Here is an 18,005-nt window from a genome sequence, read left to right as displayed (position 1 = left end):
TGAGCTGACCCTGAGCCTCTGCGGGTCAAACTGGGGTGGGGAGTGACAGCACTGGGCGGGGGGGGGGGGGGCGCAAGAGGCAGGAGATACAAACCTCAGAGCCCTCACTGAGGTCCTCGGTGCCCGTGCCAGCAGCAGAGGAGGAGGCCTGCCGGGGCAGCTTGGTCTCGTAGGCCATGACGCTCCACCTGCACACACAGAGACGGCTCCCAGCAGCAGCTCCGCCTCCCAGGACAGGCCCCACACCTCCCGCCTTAGGACCCGGGTCTGACCTCCCACCAGTTCTAACTGTGTCTGTACGTCCTTTATCTGGGCTCCTCCCAGAACTAAGAACAATTGTCCCTACAGGACAGAGAGGAAAGGGACCCTAACCAGAGAGCCATAAGCCCTCAGCCAGCAGCCAGCTCTTCACATGCACAAAGTGCACAGACCCCTCCCGTAAGTAGAGAAGGAATGGCGGGGACACTGGGATCACACCCACTAACGACAACCACAGGGTCCTGTGAGGGGACGTGCAGTGTCTCAACACCACCAAGTCACCACAGACTCCAGCTGGTGGGATTTCAGACATGAGCTCAGAACTAAAGGCAGTTCACCCCCAAGGATGCCAACAGGTTTTTGAAAACACAGAGACTACATGTCCAACACTTTGGATTCTTCCGGGAACAGAATACAGAGAAGGGGCATTCTGCTCCCAGGTGTCAGATGAGGGCTGCATAGGCGGAAGGGGATAGGGCCACCTTCCCCAGTGGCCCCAGTGGGTCAGGCTTGGCCTTGAGAGAAGATCTGATCACTCAGTACCTCACCTATCTGTTATCTTTTTCATAATCTTAGTCGAAAGTTAAAGACTACCGTGAAAGTAATTTTTATAACTAATTGCAGAGGGCCTACGGTTTCCAGGGACCCTGGATAAGAACCCCTGGTCAAGGTGACCTGTCTCCAGCTCCCTCCTGGCAGGCAGCACTGCCACGCTCCCACTCACCTGTCCAGCATCTTGGTGCTGGCTCTCTCCAGCTTCTCCAGGATCTGAGGGAGCTGAGTGTCGTCGTCACAGGCTGAGCCCCAGCCTAACACGCGCGCCAGGTCATTCCCTGTGCCCAGGGGAAGCACGCCCAGCTGACACTGACAGACACAGGGGGGAACATGGCCTTGAGCCTCTTCGTTGCTGACCACAGTGGCTGAACTAGAGAGAGTCGCTTCCAGTAGTGCGGCACTGCCACTCCAGGCAGAGCCACGGGATAGGACAGACGGCCTTTCAGGTCCCACGGCAAAGTCCTCCTCTGCCACAGGCTGCACCTCACCTGCTACCCTGTGGGGACCGCCCTCTAGGACCTCATTCATCAAATCATGTCCTAAATCCCCTTCCCTCCGACTCGCATGGCGATGGCCTTAGTCCTGTCCCTGACTGCTGGGCATGTGAATCCTGAAGAACCCTTCTGTGGCTCCCCACTCCCCATCTCTCCCTCTATCCATGCCATCTGATTCACTGAGGCCAAGCCCATCTTCCAAAGACATCACTAGTGTCGCTTCCCCCTCTAAAAACACCTTCAAGGGCTTCTGAGTCCCTTCCAAACAGGTACCAGGACACCCAGTGTGGTCACCAAACTTGACAATGTCTCAGTGCTCAGCCAACATCCCTCTATCTGCCACTCCCCAGAGAGACCCCTTCCATTGCTCATGCCTCGCCCAGAGCTCCCACCAGGCCAGGACAGCACTCAGGAAGCTTCAACTGCAACACGCAGTGTGCAGGGAGGGTCGTCGGTCCTCCCTAGGCCCTGCCAGACCACGGTCACCCACCCCGGCCATGAGGGAGGCCCGCCACCCTGCTGGGGACAGCAAGCTGGAAGGTGAGGACCAGGACATGTAGGCACTAGGAGGAGAGGACCTGGCACTGGGTCCTCAGAGCCTGAAAGAAAAGACAGGAGTAGGGGCATGAAGGCACCGCAGCGGGCCACCCTGCTGGAGAGGCGGCCCTCCTGCCACATGAGACTCCATCAAGAGGAGGGCGCTGAGGAGGAAGGTGGAGACACAGAGGAGCAAGGAGCCACACTGGGCCCTGGGAAACTGCGTTAGGGAGTCTGGACTGCCTCCTAAAGCCAAGGGGTCACCAAGAGATGCTCAGGGGCTCATGGGCAGAACTGCTGTGGGGAAGGTCCCTGGGGAGGGCGGATGGACTGAGGGCCAGGGTCAGCAGTATACAGGGGTGGCAGAATTGAGCCCAGCAGCTACTCAGAAATGAGGAGGGAGGGAGAGGGAAAAATTAAGAACAGCTATCAGATCTCTAGCTCAGACATTGGATGGATGATCATTTCGAGACTCTAAGGAAAAGAAATGTGGGCTGGGGGAGGCTGGGCGGGGTGGGGACTCAGGGCAGGAAATGCAGGGCTTGAGGTGGGGTGGGGCAGCCGGAAGATGAAGAACACCAAGGACTGGGGTCCAGGGGAAGCCAGGGGACAGAGGGTAAGGATAACATGCCACAGGGAGGCCGGAGAAGGTAAGTGCTCACTGAGTTACCCTGATTAGATGAAACCCACCTTCCTGACTAGTGACAATGAACTTGTAGGTAGGTCATCCTGGAAGTCAACACAACACAGGACCTAAGTGTAGTGCCCCAACTTCACCACTAGGGGGAAGCATTCTCTTCTCTGAGCAAGTGGCCTCGCTGGAGCTGAGCAGTTCACAGTCCACCTTCCAACATCACTCCAGTGCCCAGGGCTAAATCCACCCCAGCTCCCAGGCCTGCCAACAGGGAGAGTCAAGCCCAAGACTTGAGAAAAGCATGTTCTAAGCAAATGACAAACTAGGAAAAATATGACTGACAAGGATTTTATATCCCTAATATGACAATAATCCTCAAAGAAATCAATTTTAAAAGGTAACTACCCCAATAGAAATCTAGTCAAGAAACATAAACAGGTGATTCATTTAAAAATTCATGTCTGAGATGTTTGACTTCACTAGTACTAAAGAAAGAAAAAAAATACATTCCTTTTTTGCCTGCTTACTGGGCAAAAACAAAAAGGATGGACGATAGGCAGCAGAGGAAGGGGGGCAGCTTTTTGTGGCCCCGGGAAACAAGGCTGGCGCAGCCCCAAGGGAGAGCGGAGTGTGGGTGCTCTCTGAAGGGGCTGACGGGGCCAGGGTGCACGTGTTCCTCGCCAGTCGTCTTCACGAGCGGCCCGGGCGGACAGCGCGGGGCGTGAGCCAGTCCAGGACTGCAGGGCTCTGCCCTCGGAGAACCACACATGGGCCTCCACTCGCGGCTACAGAGTGGGTGTGGGGTCCGCCACGTGCTGGTCTATGAAGTGCCCTACGGAGCAGCACAGGCGACGGGAGTGCGCTGGACTCGAAGCCACACTACACTACGAGGGTGTCACCGAGGGGTCTTGGAAGACAGTGACCAGTGTTAGCAGTGAGCAACGATGGAGGGGGGTGACCGTGGGGGAGTGGGGGGTAGAAACAATGAGCACTTGACTTTTACAATCAGAATAATTAAGTCCAAGGGGCCCCAACTGTGACTTTGAGTTCAAGTCTGCTTCCCTCTCTTCCTGGACAACAAGAGGCATCAGGCAGTAAGTTATTCTACGACCCAATAAGGGGCAGGTGGGCACAAGGCAGGATGGCAGCGCCACCCAGACCTGCTCCCACCTGGGACTCGTCTTGCAGAGGAAAGTTCTTTTTGCACCTTGGTCTCCTTCTAACTGTGAGGTTCCTGTTCCCGTGTAACAGCCCCAAGCCCCAGGATGCTACCACGCTACCTGCCCCCCCCACCCCTGCCAGACCTCCATGGGTCCCCACTGTGGACCTGAGACCACCCAGCCACTCTCGCACCACACCCCCAGGTCTGGACTCCCCCGTGGTCAGGTACCTGTTTGTGGAGGTTGAGGCTGTCGATTTCGGAGAGGACCCAGCCCACACTGCCATCCCCACCACACACCAGGATCCGGAATGTGTCAAACTTCTGGAATAAGCGTAAGCTGCAAAGGAAAGAGAGTGTCAATGAAATGAGGTACATTCTAAGTGACAAATGACAGCCAGTCGGCCCTGGGCTGAGGGGCCCCATCTGTGCTTCTCATGCAGACCCTGCACCCCCTCCCATGAAGAAGCCTCTCCCAGGTGTTCAGCCTGCAGGGGCCACTCGGCACCTGAGAGCAAAGGGCTCCCACCATGGCCTCTGAGCCTACCCCCTACTCGGCCGGCCCCGTGCTCAGCCAGCACCCACACACAGGGCACAGGAGCTCAGGCTGCAGGATTCTGTCCATCCTTTACCTTCCCTCTGGGCCACTGTGTTCTCCCAGATGATATGACCCATCCCTCTCCCCCTCCTAATTCTATCTCCATCTCCCTTCTGTGCTCCTCGTGGTCACTCAACCCCTTACATGCAGTGTCCCCTTTCGGACACCCACAGCCTCCTCTGCTCACTCCTCACCCACTTCTTGAGTGGCCTCATCTACATTTTGACTTCAGAGATGACACAAATGCTGATGACTATGAATGACCTGAATGACCCTAAACCATGACCTCCAGGCTTTACTGAAGGATAAGCCTGCCCAATGGGCCACTAGGGTGTTGCATGGGTAGGCACCTCCTTGTCCTAGGTTCCCATCCTTGGAAACAGCAGAGCCACCATCAAACTGTCACTGGGCCAGACCCCACTGTCCCAGCCACCGTCGCTTCTGTCACAACCCCTACCAGAGCCCTCTCCCAACCTCACATCCCCTATGGACACCTCCAATCCCTGCTACAGTGTGATCTTCCCAAAACAAGTCTCGTCAAGTATCTCACTTTAAGAAGTTGCCCCTTGTTTCTAGGACAGGGTCAAGCCTCTGGGCCAGTGCCTGTGACCCTCCCTGGAGAGCAGCTGCCGCTCCTCCAGATGCCCCCAGTCTTCTTGCCTCTGCACACACAGCACCTTCTGCCAGGCAGGCTCCAAACCTCACTCCCCGCCATGCCATCGCCAGCTCCCTTCAAACGCCAGCTTGGGGAGAAATTCAAAGCCCCCCAAGCTTGACTTATAAGCCCCTTCCCTGAGTTCCCACAAAATCCACACATCTCCCTGTAAGTGACGGACTTCTGTGTCACTGCGCCTGCAACGTGAGCCTCCAAAATAAAAAACCTATCGTCTGGCTTCCCTGAAGGAAAGCCTCCTCAATACTAAGCAGCCAGGGAAGCAATGAGTCAGGTCTGTGACCCTGACCTGGAAATGCCCATGCCATTGTCCGCTGCCACACCTAAACAGCGTGTGTGCCACGCCAGGCAACAGGCCAGGCCGCATTCGGGTCAGAAGTCCACGCACAGCTGAGACTCACACTGAAGGCTGAAGGGACAGTCAACTGTACTAACTATTAAGAGGGGGCACCTCTGCAGGTGAAATCTGAGGAGGTGTGGTTCAAGAAACACAGTCTTTATTTCCTATTCTAAAATGTATGTTTAAGCCCTGATTGGCATGCCTCAGTGGGCTGGACATGGTCCCACAAACCAAAAGGCCGCCGGTTCAATTCCCAGTCAGGGCACATGCCTGGGTTATGAGCCAGGTCCCCAGTTGGGAGCGTGTGAGAGGAAACCAATTGATACATCTCTCACATATTGATGTCTGTCTCCCTTCTCTTGCTCCCCCCCTTACCTTCTCTCTAAAATTAAATAAATCTTTCTTTAAAAAATGTTGAAATCTTAAATAAACATGTATTATCTTCAAATTTTTTTTCAACTCCAGGGAAGATATATCCTACAAGCTTACCCGAGGTGTGGTCCCCCGTTCATCAGGTCAAAGACCTGGGCAGGGTTCAGCAGCTGTTTGAACCTTCTGAGGAACTTCACGCCCTGGTTGTCCCCACTTTTTGAATTGACAAAGACCAACAGGGGGCTGGTGCAGGACGGAGGACACGTGGCCTTCCAGAAGCCTGGATGTGAGGATGGAAAAGGACAGAAGGACATTGGAAGCCATGAAAGACAGAAGGTACTCTTGATCATGGGGGGAGAAATCCTTCCAGGGCCCCGGAACTCCCAGGAAGCCAGTAGTAAGCACACTTCCACGCTGCCCTCCCCATGAAGAAGAAAGCGAGGGCGCACCAGTCTGCCATCGAGTGCACAGGGATTCGAAAGCTCGGAAGGACCGGGCACCTGAAGGCTCCGACCTTTCCTCTCACTCCAAACCTGAAGAGCTGGTTTCCTGTGAGACACGTGCCCTGGTTTCCCGCCTTTCCACCCACGCTTATTAATGCTCATCATTCCATACCACCTGGACAAGGGACAGCAGCCATGGACGGTGTGCAAATTAGTATCTGCCACTAGGTGGGGACCAGTTGATGGAGACACGACCCCAACAGCTCCCATCAGAAATGCGTAAGAGCCTTCGACCGGTTTCTACTCACACCTTCAACAGACGTGCCGGACTCAAGTCCTGAGCCTCCCCAGCGGCCACCTTTGCACAGGAGTGCTCTCCCAAGATGCTGGGCCTGCTCTCCTCCCAACCACATCTCAAAATCATAACACAGCCACTCCAGAGAAGGGAAGGGGAACACACAGGAAGCGCAAGTGCGTGGTACCCACCATCAGAATCAATGCTGTTGAGAGCCGTGGGAGGGATGACCGACACTTTGCACAGGCCCAGTGGGCACTTGGTCACTAAGGATTCCTTACAAGCTGTGTGCACCTGGAACAAGAATCCACACATCATAAGGGGTCACAGCCTGCTTCACACATGGCCTACAGCTATGGGAGGCATGGGCTGGCCTGCTGTCCCCATCAGGGCCCTGACAGGACCCAGGAGTGGGCGGAGCTCACTCACCATGGCCTTGCACCACAGGCAGCGCCAGTCTTGCAGGCGCAGCACGCTGCCGCAGGTCTTATCACACACCGTGCACTTGGCACTCACAGGCAGGTTTCCTTCCAGCCACTGGTGAGGCATGGCAATCTGCAGACCAAGCAGAGACACGCACTGGGGACACTTCCCAGTGCCCCACACACGAGGCGCCACAAGACCCGGGCCAAAGATGCTCCACAACAAACTCAACCAAGACGCTCTTCTCGACACAGGCAGAGGAAGGACAGAGCAGCCCCATCCGCCGCAGCTGCTCCAGCACAGCATGACGCACGGGGACTGGACAACACTGGAGGCACAGAGACCCACACAGAGTCCCCAGATGCACAGCGGGAACGACTCAGAACCATGAGGAAGAGAACCAAGGAAGAGGGCCAGTCCTCCTGGGGAGGGGGACCACGCCAGGTCGGCCAGTGCCCCACACGTACCCCATCCTCGTCCTCGATGATGTCCTTCCCAATGGAGGCCAGCGTGGTCCACTTGCAGTTATTGGTTGCACGCACAGCACACCGTTTGTGGGCCTTGAACTTGCACACTGTGAGAAAATGAACACATGCACCCTCAAGCCCTGCTTGTGGCAACTGCTTCCCATGCTTGAGGAGACAGCCCGGTGGGACTCCCGGGCCTGTGGGGCAGTCGGAACGGCACACAGCACCCCCCATGTTGGAGACTGACCACTGGGACACACGTGGAGGCTAATCTCGGTGGCACTGGGCACCCAGGACAGCCAGGACCAGCAAACTTTCGGAGAAGGGCCAGAGAGTGACCAGCTCAGGTGTCATGGGCCACACTCTGTCTCCATCCCAACTGCTCAGCCTGCCCGGCAGCCCAAGGGTCACCAAGGACCACACTTCATGTATGGAAACCAAAATGTCCATTTCACATGATTTTCTGTGTCACAAAATAGTCATCTTGATTTTTTTACCGTGTAAAAGAGTAAAGCCATTTTTAACTTCACAGGCCACATAAACACGAGCAACAGGTGGGATCTGGCCCAAGCGCCACTGTTTGCCCCTCTCCAACCCCGCCCTCTCGCTCTGGAGGACGACAGTCAGTGCATCTGTCCACAGCCCGCATCACCTGCAGGGGGTGCAGCTGCCCGATGGTTCCCCCCCTCCTCCCTCTGTGTCCTCACATTTCCTCTCCGTGTCTCCTTATTATCACTGCCCCTCTCCCCTTGGCTCCATTGCCACAGAGAATAATTTATCAAGGACTCCTCAGTAGGTACAATAAATAACACAGGGAAATCACTTTACCCCTGACTGATTTGAGGTGACTACGTTTGAACATCCAGGTCAGGACGCTCTCCCCCACAGAATAACACACGGTCTGTACCTTCACAGGACAGTCCATGGGACGTGACCCCAGACAGGGCCTCACGACACACGTTGCAGTAGGTCGGCCTCGCGTGGGAGCAGGCGTACCAGTTGTGCATCCCTGAGAAGTGGTCCATGCTGTACTGGGTCGGCTGCAGGGAGGACGTAAAGATAGCAAAAGTAAGGGAACCTCTGACGTTCTTAAATATGGTAACTTGAGAGCAGGGTTCAATCAAGGGCCCAGGGGAGGAGAGGACGCAGGTTTACAAAAGGCAGGGTCATGGCAGGATGGGGCAACCTTAACTTACAAGGACCATGCTGAGAAAGTGAGTCCTAGAACTGCCCGACCCGCACACAGAGATACTCAGAGGGCAGAACAGTAAGAAAAGTGCAACAAGAAGACTTTTCTTTCCTACCTCAAAATGTTCCCGATTCTGGACAGTCTTCAGAGCTGCAATCCAATCTTCCATTTCTTTCCTGTTATCTGCACATAAGATGAGTTTCCTGCATGGAGTGATGACCTAGAAAGAGGAGCGTATTCAACACATCCATGACCCAAGCACAAACACTAAAGTCGCCTCTAAAACCACTTTCACTGTATATATTTTAATGAGAAATAACTGTTTAATTCAGGTATTTTACTGAACAGAACACTAAAAACCAAGAACAATCTCAAACCAAAAAGACAATCAAATGCGGTTTGCACGTTCACCAGAAACAATTCCCGTGGACACTTGCGAACCGCGGACTGCTCGGAAGCAGCCGTGAGCCATGGGAAAAACTTCTAAAGGACAGAAGGCAGCTGTGACTGCTCCGACACGCTCGCAAACGGCCATCAAGCACCGACGCAGGTTAGGGAAAGTCTGGTCCACGTTCCCCTAAGGACACCGTGAGCACTTCATAGGTACCACACGTCGAGGTTAGTGGGAGAACCTTCTAATGTCCGACAAGAACAGGAACCACCTACTGCATGCGGGGCCTGAAAAACTAACTTAACTGGAAATGAGGTCGTGAACCTCGCAATAATCAACAAATCAAAACTACATCCACGGCATAAAATGTTCTTATAAATCAGTAGAAGATATTTTTCCTCTAGAAAAAAGGCTATAAATTTACATTTGAGAGAAAATACAAAGTGGCTAATGTGTAAATAAGAAGATGCCTGACCACACTAGTCATCAGGGACACAAATGAAAATAAATCATTTTCCACCTAACAGCAGGCGAAGTGTTAAAAGGCGGTGACTCAGCGTTGACGAAGACACAGGAGAAGAAAGCTCCCTCCGGTGCTGACAGGAGGCAAAGAGGATACAAACGTTTTAGGAAAAACTGACCATGTCTATCAACATTTTTAGGTTATGGCCGCTTACTCAACTTTGTTTTATGACGATGGAAAGCATCTACACAGTCCCAAAGTCAAAGCTACAAAGCAGGGTGCATGAGAAAGTCTGCTCTGGGTCTGTCCCCTCCATCCCAGTCTCTGGCTCCCCCGAAGGCAGCCCTAAAAAAATACCTAAAACTACAGTCGCCCTTCCATATTTAAGATGTTAGCTAATGTAAGTACATTTTCCTAGCCCCCCTTCGAAGCAGGAGCACTCCATGGACACCTCCGCCACCTGTCTCCTCCCTCAAACCATGTCCTGCCCTCGCCCCCAGCAGCGGGCGCCGGTCCCTGGAGCTTCCTCACAGCACACGGGGCCCCAGCTGGGGAGGCACAGAGGGTAGGCAGCCGCTCCCTGCTAACAGACATTACGTTGTCGAAAAGCCTGTGGTGCTGCAAGTGGCGGGGCAGTGTTACCGCCTTCACCTGGGTCTTTGCCTTTACCACGTGTTTGGGGGATAAATTCCCAGGACGGCCCACAGTGTAAATGCACGTGTAACTCTGTTGCTGTCATTGGCACCCCGCAGGGGCTATGCCCTTTTACGTTCCCGCCAACAGCGTCAGGAAAATGAAGCTTCCCCAGGGATTCAGCAATAAAGTTTGTTATTTAATTTCGTATTTCTGCCCATCTTACAGCTTTTTTTTAAAAAAAGATTTTATTTATTTATCTTTAGAGGGGAAGGGAAGGAGAGAGGGAGAGAAACATCAATGTATGGTTGCCTTTCGTGCATCCCCTGCTGGGAACTGGCCTGCAGGGAACCTGCCTGCAACCCTGGCATGTGCCCTGACTGGGAATCGAACCGTGATTGTCTGGTTCGCAGGCCCGCGCTCAATCCACTGAGCTGCACCAGCCAGGGCAGCTTTAATTTATATTAGAAAGACTCAATTTAGGAATACCCAATTTAATGACAAGGTGATTATGTTTCTGGCTCAGAAAATATAAAAACAGTGTTTTATGGATGGCCTCTTCTGTGGTTTTCATAAACTGCCTACAGAACTTCATCATGGAAGGGGATAATTAGAACTGGGTCACAAACCACGGGGCTGTTCACTCTTTCACGTAACCAGGGTAACTGGGATAACTACATGCGGGGGGCCAGGCTGGGTTGTAGAAAGAGGCAAAGAGAGTGTAAGGTGAGGGGAGACTGAAAAACAGAAAACAGAAGCCTGGGGAAGCGGGGGCCCTCCAGAGGGAGAGTGGGAGGTAAGAGCCACTCTCAGGTGTCCCAAGAGCACCGTAAAAAGCCGACACCCCAGCACCGAACACACCCACCCTTCCACCCAGCAAGTGCTGAGTGTCAGTCGCTCAAAGACGACGACAGGACAGGGCTCCTGCTCGCACAGAGCTCTCTTTCACTGGGGAGACAGGCGAACAAGAAGCTTCAGACACTGACATGTGCTGTGAGGACAGAGTGGGTCACGCGAGCGGGGCTGCTGGGTGCTCTGGAGTGCGGCCAGGGCAGGCCACGGGAGGGCTGGGCAGCGGACAACGGCTGGGTTGGTGCTACAGGACATCTCATCAGTACAGACTCTCAACAACCACTTCTGTTTATTCACTCTGGGGTGAGTGTTAATATTTGAGCATTTTTATCAGCATAATAGTTTCAGAAAGATACTATATACTTTATTCTGCATAACCTGGGGATTATTTTAGGCGTTAAGCAATAAGACACTTACAGAAGAGAACACTGTGATTCTTCATGTCCTGTTCTATTTTAGGTCTTGTTTCTACTACTCCCGTGACAACCTGTACAAGATGAAGAGTCCACATCATTCCAGAGCTCAGCCGATGGAGCTCTGGGCCCGACCTCTCCACGTGCTGAAGGAAGGAGGGGTTACCGGATAGCTTCGTGGGCACTGGGCACCACCGGACAGCAAGCTATAGACAAAACTGTTATGTTTAAAGAAGATGAGTTCCTGAAACTATTGATAAATGTTGTCATTTCCTCACTCTGTGCAGTAATTTACAGGGAGTAAAACACTGACCAACAGAAAAATGTTTAAGAACCTGGTATTCAGCTTTTTAAAGAAACACAGGGGCCTATTTGAAGCCTTAGACAGACTCAGGTCTGAGCCCCACTGACTGGCTGGGAGAGGTGGGTGGACCATCTTCGTTTCTCTGCTGGGAAAGAGGGATGACAAAGCCACCTGGCAGAGACGTTATGAGACTGAATGGAACCAAATGTGGACAGAACGAAGCCCAGGGCCCAACATAGTGTTCAGGAGACGCCCCTGGGTCCAGGGCCCTGCCAAGCTGTGCGAGCTGCCATAGTGACCTCCCCTCCCTGTGCCTCCATTTGCTCATCTGAGAACAGGGGCTACTACTATCGGTGATGCCCCATCTCAGGGTGGCGGCAGGTTACAACAGGGGCCCTGGGAGGTACTGAGAACAGTGCCTCGCATGCACCGCTCCCCCCCACCGCCTGTCCCTGCCACTCTCAGGTCTAGCACAGGCTCTTCCCTGTGGACGTCACCTTCCTGAGACTCTACTGGTGCCAAGAGGCCACCTCTCAGAGCATAAGAATCATCCCAGAAGACTCCCACCCACCAAATAAAAACCAGTCTCTGCCTCTCTCCGACCACATTCTGCCACCCAAGACAGAATCCATGTTTCTTAGCTGCCCACAGGCTGGACATGACTCCATCACCTTGGATGGCTTCCCCTTCCCTGGGGGCTCCCCAGCAGCCTTCCAACCCAGGGAAAGCCTCCCGGACACAGCGGCAGTCCCGCACCCCGGGGCCATGGGTAAGACTGTGAAGCCAGGGGGCCTTCTCAGGATGAAAGCGGGAGACTTTCTAAGAGAGATGTCCTGGATGGGGCTCCCTATTCAGTCCCTTTATTTTGGAGACAGAGGGGCCAGGAAAAAACGGAGGAGAGAAGCAGGTGCTACAGGACACCTTCAGGTTACTCCCTCGTGGCCACTCATCAAGTTCACAAAGCAAAAAGAAAGCAGGGTTCAGAAGGGACGCTCTCAGGAACAGTGTTATTTTGCCATGTATAACAATTACACACCACGGGTATAATAATCCGTGTACAATGCACTCAAAACATGGGTGCGCACTACACACGGCAAACTACAGTAATAAGAGTGTGTCTCTGTTTGGACTGCCACTGCTAGGAAGCAAGAATGAAGAAACAATCTAGAACTATACCAAAATCAAGCCTTCACACAGAAAAAGCTTTGGAGACCAGAAAATATTTTTGGTCTATATTTTTCAAGTGAATTTGTAAGGTAAGAAACAGCTCACATAAATAAATCAATTTAAAAATCAAATGCAAATGAAAAGCAGGGAACAGCATGAACAGGACAAGACAGGTCAGCTGCGTCAGGCTCAGTGGGGAAGGGGCCAGGGCTGCGACACGCAAACTTGGTATCAGAGGAAGGGGCAGAGCTGCACCCTGAGCAAGACTGCTGTGTGCAAATCCACAAACTTAGAGAAAGCACACGCCCAGCCGTGCAGCTGGGAGGACCGAGACAGAATGAAGCGGAAATGAAGGGAAAACAAAGAAATGGTGGAAGCTGAGACAAGCCAGAGGAGCAGTAAACAGACTAAATTCTTAGACTCTTGCTGGAATTTTCTGAGGTTAAAGGACCTTAAAAATCAGTAAGAAAAAAAACAGAACTAAGAAACATGAACAAGAGACTTGAACACTGTGTTATTTCACAATGGCCAGTAAGGTGCTCAACTTCAGGAGGCAACTGGGAAGCGGAAACTGAACCCCGGAACTCAAAGGACAGAGGGTGCCCAGTGCTGGCAAGCGTGCGGCACAGCTTGCACCCTCCTGTGCTGCTGGCAGGAGGCAGCTTGGTACAACTGCTGGGGAAGCAAGTAAAGGTGATGCTGTGCCCTCCGTGGCTCAGGATCCCCCACCACACCCCCGATGAAAAGCAAACATGCTGCGAGCACCAGGACAGCAGCCCTGCTCTTCACAGGCCTGCAGGCACACAGCCCAAACGCCCAGCACCGGTCCGACAGCCGAGTGGAGTACAGTGGCACAGCAGGGCACTCCAGGGCGATGAGAAGGAGCCTCCCACCCCTGGTGACAGTGGCAGGTGATGACTTTTACAATGAATGCCTAGACCTAGGACGATGGAAGCGAATGGAGACTCTGGGAGACTGGCAGAGCTCTGTTTTTAAAAAGTGTTAGAAATGAAATATTAAAGTGTTAGAAATGGATCCTAAACCTATGAAAAGTATTCACACTTACTCACAAAATAAATGCAAATTAAAGTTATGAGACACCTTTTGCCCTCCCAAGTAGAGATCAATAGTTTGGTAACATGCTAGTGTACAGCGGGGTTGTGAATTAATCCAACCCCTGTGGAACATGGGGTGAGGCCTAGCACACTTTAAACGACAAATCTCCGTCTTTGTGTCAGTCCTTCTATGAATTCACCCACCAACGTTTCCCCTGAGAAGTGACATGCAGCACACACAAGGCTTTTACAGCAACACTCACTCTAAAGACAAAGAACTGGAAACGACTGAAATACTGATGGAGATAAGACTGGTAGGTAACAGGCTGCACAAATTACAGCGCGTGCCCACAGTGGAGCACCGCACGGCCACCAGGCAGATAAGCCACTCCGTGCTCACATGCTCTTAGGGATGCCCTCTAAGATACGTGGCTACGTGTCCACAGCAACCTGCAGGGACAGTATGGGGGCGTGAAAGGAGTCCTGGTCACCTCTAAGGGGCTGGAAAAAATGTACTCATACCTTTTTATCCTTTTGTATTCTGTGCCATGCACATGAATTACCTATTCAAGAAATAATAATTTTTTAAGTCTTAGGTTTAGAATATATGCCAAAGACCAAAAAGGGGGCTTTAAAAGTTCTATTTTAAGTAAGAACTTTTGCCTCCGTACTTTCAAAAAAATGACCTTCTAAGAAATATAAGAAAATACCTAGATACCTAGATACCCCACATGAATCTCTGAGACCCAAGCCAGACCTTCCAATGCCATGGGACGAATTAGCAAGAGGGCCCTGGCTGACATAGCTCAGTGGATTGAGCACAGGCCTGAGAACCAAAAGATCGTGGTTCGATTCCCAGTAAGGGCACATGCCTGGGTTGCAGGCCAGTACCCAGCGGGGGACGCATGAGAGGTCAACCATACATGGATATTTCTCTCCCTCTCTCTCCCCCTTCCCCTCTAAAAATAAATAAATTAAATCTTTGAAAAGAATTAGCAAGAGGGTCAATCAGCCACTGATCTTTGAGAAATCGAGGAGAAAAAGGAGCCCTGCTGGAGACACAGATGTGACATTTAGGTGGACGAGAAGGTGGACTCCTGAATTACAAACACACTAGCTAACAGGACAGGGTCAGCAACCAGACGGTGTCAGACAATGGTGGCAGTCACCATGGTGAGGCACTCAGTGGTCCTGGGAAATTTCCAGGTATTTCCATGCATTTGCTTGTTTCGTCTTCTCTGCAACCTACTGAAGTGGATATTGAGAGGAAACTGAGGCCCACCAAGTGCCTTGACCGAAGCCCCACAGCCAATAAAGTAGGGGACCAGGCACCAGGCAGGTAGGCTCCAGGCCCGGCTCCTGACCCCTCCCACTACACCCACCCACATGAGCTTCCCACCTGGATTCCCAAAAGACTGCTGTGCGAATAATGCCAGGAAAGCGGGGCCAACGGTAGGGGAGGGGCCGGCAAGAGCTCTCCTAGGTTCACTCGGAATGAGCCATTTCCTTTCTGGCAGGACTACGGGCTTGGAGGATGAGCACAAGGACGATGTGGATATCTCACTGAGTCATCTGACCGCTGCCCCTCCCACTTGGGCCAGGTTTCCCAAGAGTTCCAGAGGTTGCTGGAATCAGACCTGAAGGACGATGATGGGGGCAGTTCATGACTCACCAGCAACGTGCCCCTGTCCAGAGCTTCCTAACCACAGAACTGGATGCACCCTTCATGTGTAAATGAGACCTTAAATGACAGAAGACCAAGACCCTGCAAACTCTGTCATGTGGGAGCCACAGCCAAACCAAACAGCCTCAGCAGTAATAACTGTGAGGCCCTGAGCCTGGGAGGCGACAAAGGCCACACTGAGCAGGGCAGACGTACAGCCCGGACAAGAGATGCTCAGACACTTGTCAGATTTCATGGGTCCAAAACAGCAGACTTCTGCTTCTAGGAAGACGGTTAGAGGCACTTTCCCATACTTCTCTGGCTAAGCACAACTAAAACCCTGGGGATTAGATTTGAAACAAATATGAGCAGACTGAAGGGCCCAGAAAGAGGGCAGACAGACTAGGGACCTTGGGGCCAAGGAATGACCCAGTGCTGAGCTTCCTGGGTTCTCTGTTTGTCCCAGACATCCCAGATGTAGAGCTGAAAAAGCCACAGCCAGAAACATCAATGGACACAGAAAAAAAATTAAAACCCTCCAAAAACCTGCTCTCTCTCTAGCCAGAGGACCAGGACAGGAGCAAGCTAGCAAGACAGAAATCAGTAGCAGTATGACAGCCAATAAGCACTCTGCTCCAGCCAAACAGCACGATAGCACAGCAGCCCCCGCACCCACCCTGCCAGACGGTAGCCAGGAGCTCCAGCACCCGAGGTGCTGTCCACAGCAGGCCAAGTACAGCCAGCCAGCAGCCCTGCCAGCCAGCCTCTGTGGCGTCAGAGGATATGCTGAGGCAAATAAGCACAAGAAAAGATATTCAACATAATTAGCCATTAAGGGAATGCTGATTAAAGTAAAATCACAATGCGACATTACTCTACACCTACTAGATGTTTAAAATAAAAAGCGTGAGGAGAAATTGGCTCGCACCATTGGCTAGAATGTAAAATGGCACAGCCACTCTGCAAAAACAGTTTGGCAATTTCTTTAAAAAACAAACATGCAACTATGAAAAACGGACAACCCAGCAAAAACGGACTTGGGCATTTATCTCAAAGAAATGAAGACTTACGTTCTCACAGAAGCCTCTCCATGTATGTCTATAACAGCTTCATCCATCATCACCCCAAACTGGAAGCAACCCAGGTGTCCTTCAGGGTAAATGATTAAAACACTCGGCGGTATGCCCTCCCCACGGACTACGACTCAGGAACAGAGCGAGCTGCAATACACACAACCCGGAGGGCCCTCCTGGCAGCCACGCTGAGTGACAGGCCCTGAGATCCCTAGAGGTTACATATGTTGCCATCCCATGAACACCCCTGAGATGACAAAATTACAGAAATGATGGGTTAGTGGTTGCCAGGGGTTGAGGAGGGACCAGGTGTGGCTGTGACAGGAAACCAGAGGACCCCGGTGGAAACGAAACCATTGGATCTCGACTGCATGTGTGCCGACACCCCAGGGGGTGCTGTGCCAAGTTCTACAAGGTATGACCACTAGGGGGACTGAGCAAAGGGCCCCAAAGATCTTTGCATTATTGCAAGTCTGTGTAAATCTACAATGCTCTCCAAATAAAAGGTTTAATTCAAAGTAAGTAACCACATTGACACAAAACATTTTCCCACGCCTAACGTTTAGATGGGGAAAACAGGGAGTAATTCCCTGTAAGAAATAGAACAATGTTCTATTTCTTAAGGACAAGGGCATCTGTGGTCTCAGCACAAATTAAAAGTGTAATCTTATCTCATTAAATAGGCAGTGCAAGCTCATGAAACATCTGACTTGCCAAGAAAACAGTCTGTGACACGCCTTTGGCACACATTCTTACAGAAACCCAAATCCTCTCCACAGGCCCGAGTCCGAGTGAGTACACGGAGGGCCAGGGCGCTGTCCCTCCGCGACATGTGGCCTGGTGCTCGAGCCTGCACAGGACAGAGAGCCCAGAAATGGCAGGACTCATTTCTACACACAACAGTGCCTGAGAAACCGGCAAAGCTGTGCTCCACGGCAGCTGTGAACCCCAGGTCCACCCGCGCACTGTACTGCGTTTCCTCGGTGGGTGGGCCCGAGCGCCCCTCCAACAGCCAATACGCTTTGGGAGCAACCAGAACTGCCGCCAAGACAAGAGCCGCCCCCACTGCCATCAGCTTCAGACCCACAGATCCCACTGCCCACCCAAGAGACCTCTCTGAGGTCCTGCTTACACACCTAGACATGTCTTCATGCTGGTAGCCCAGCCCCGGCTGGGAGACCAAACCCTCAATCTCACCTCCTCTCCCACACTCAACCCTCACCACCTTCAGGCTCCAAAGTCCTCCTGTCTTCTCAGGAAAAATTTCATTTCAACAGACATACAAGATCTCTGCTCAAATACAGACAGGAAATAAATAACATAACGAAGAAGTAAGTTACATAGCATGGAGAGTAGTAGCTGGTACAAAGCCTGAAAAAAAATATCAGAAAAAAGGAGGTCAGGGCCAAGGTAGACGCCCTGGAAAGGGTTGGAAGGGCTCAGCAGGGAAGAGCTGGGCAAGGGCCTGAGGCGGGAGCGAGCCTCGGGCAGCCACGGGGTGCAGCACCCACAGGGGTGGGGGCTCTTACTCTGAGCGGGGTGAGAACCACGGAG

At 52.5% G+C, this 18,005-nt stretch overlaps 1 protein-coding gene across 7 annotated transcripts in view; it reads right to left on the bottom strand.

Moving 5' to 3' along the window:
* Positions 1-18,005, bottom strand: part of DGKD (diacylglycerol kinase delta) — a 104,287-nt gene that overhangs the window by 26,799 nt on the left and 59,483 nt on the right. For 5 of the 7 annotated variants that reach the window (XM_037143906.2, XM_053655196.1, XM_053655201.1 and 2 more), the window contains 9 exons: positions 8,553-8,657; positions 8,156-8,288; positions 7,249-7,355; positions 6,788-6,913; positions 6,550-6,652; positions 5,738-5,900; positions 3,869-3,977; positions 983-1,122; positions 95-188 (listed from right to left, as the gene is read on the bottom strand). In XM_037143906.2, the coding sequence (XP_036999801.2) occupies positions 95-188; positions 983-1,122; positions 3,869-3,977; positions 5,738-5,900; positions 6,550-6,652; positions 6,788-6,913; positions 7,249-7,355; positions 8,156-8,288; positions 8,553-8,657 (1,080 nt within the window). Of the gene's footprint in view, positions 1-94; positions 189-982; positions 1,123-3,868; positions 3,978-5,737; positions 5,901-6,549; positions 6,653-6,787; positions 6,914-7,248; positions 7,356-8,155; positions 8,289-8,552; positions 8,658-11,193; positions 11,390-16,448; positions 16,560-18,005 lie in introns of those variants that run through there. The other 2 variants (XM_053655197.1, XM_053655199.1) reach the window with 2 other exon arrangements.

Source organism: Artibeus jamaicensis, unplaced genomic scaffold (genome assembly GCF_021234435.1).
Source record: "Artibeus jamaicensis isolate MK-2021 breed Jamaican fruit bat unplaced genomic scaffold, CSHL_Jam_final contig_944, whole genome shotgun sequence".
NCBI lineage: Eukaryota > Metazoa > Chordata > Mammalia > Chiroptera > Phyllostomidae > Artibeus > Artibeus jamaicensis.
The sequence above is the reverse complement of the archived record's forward strand: the minus strand, read 5'-3'. Positions and strand labels throughout refer to the sequence as shown.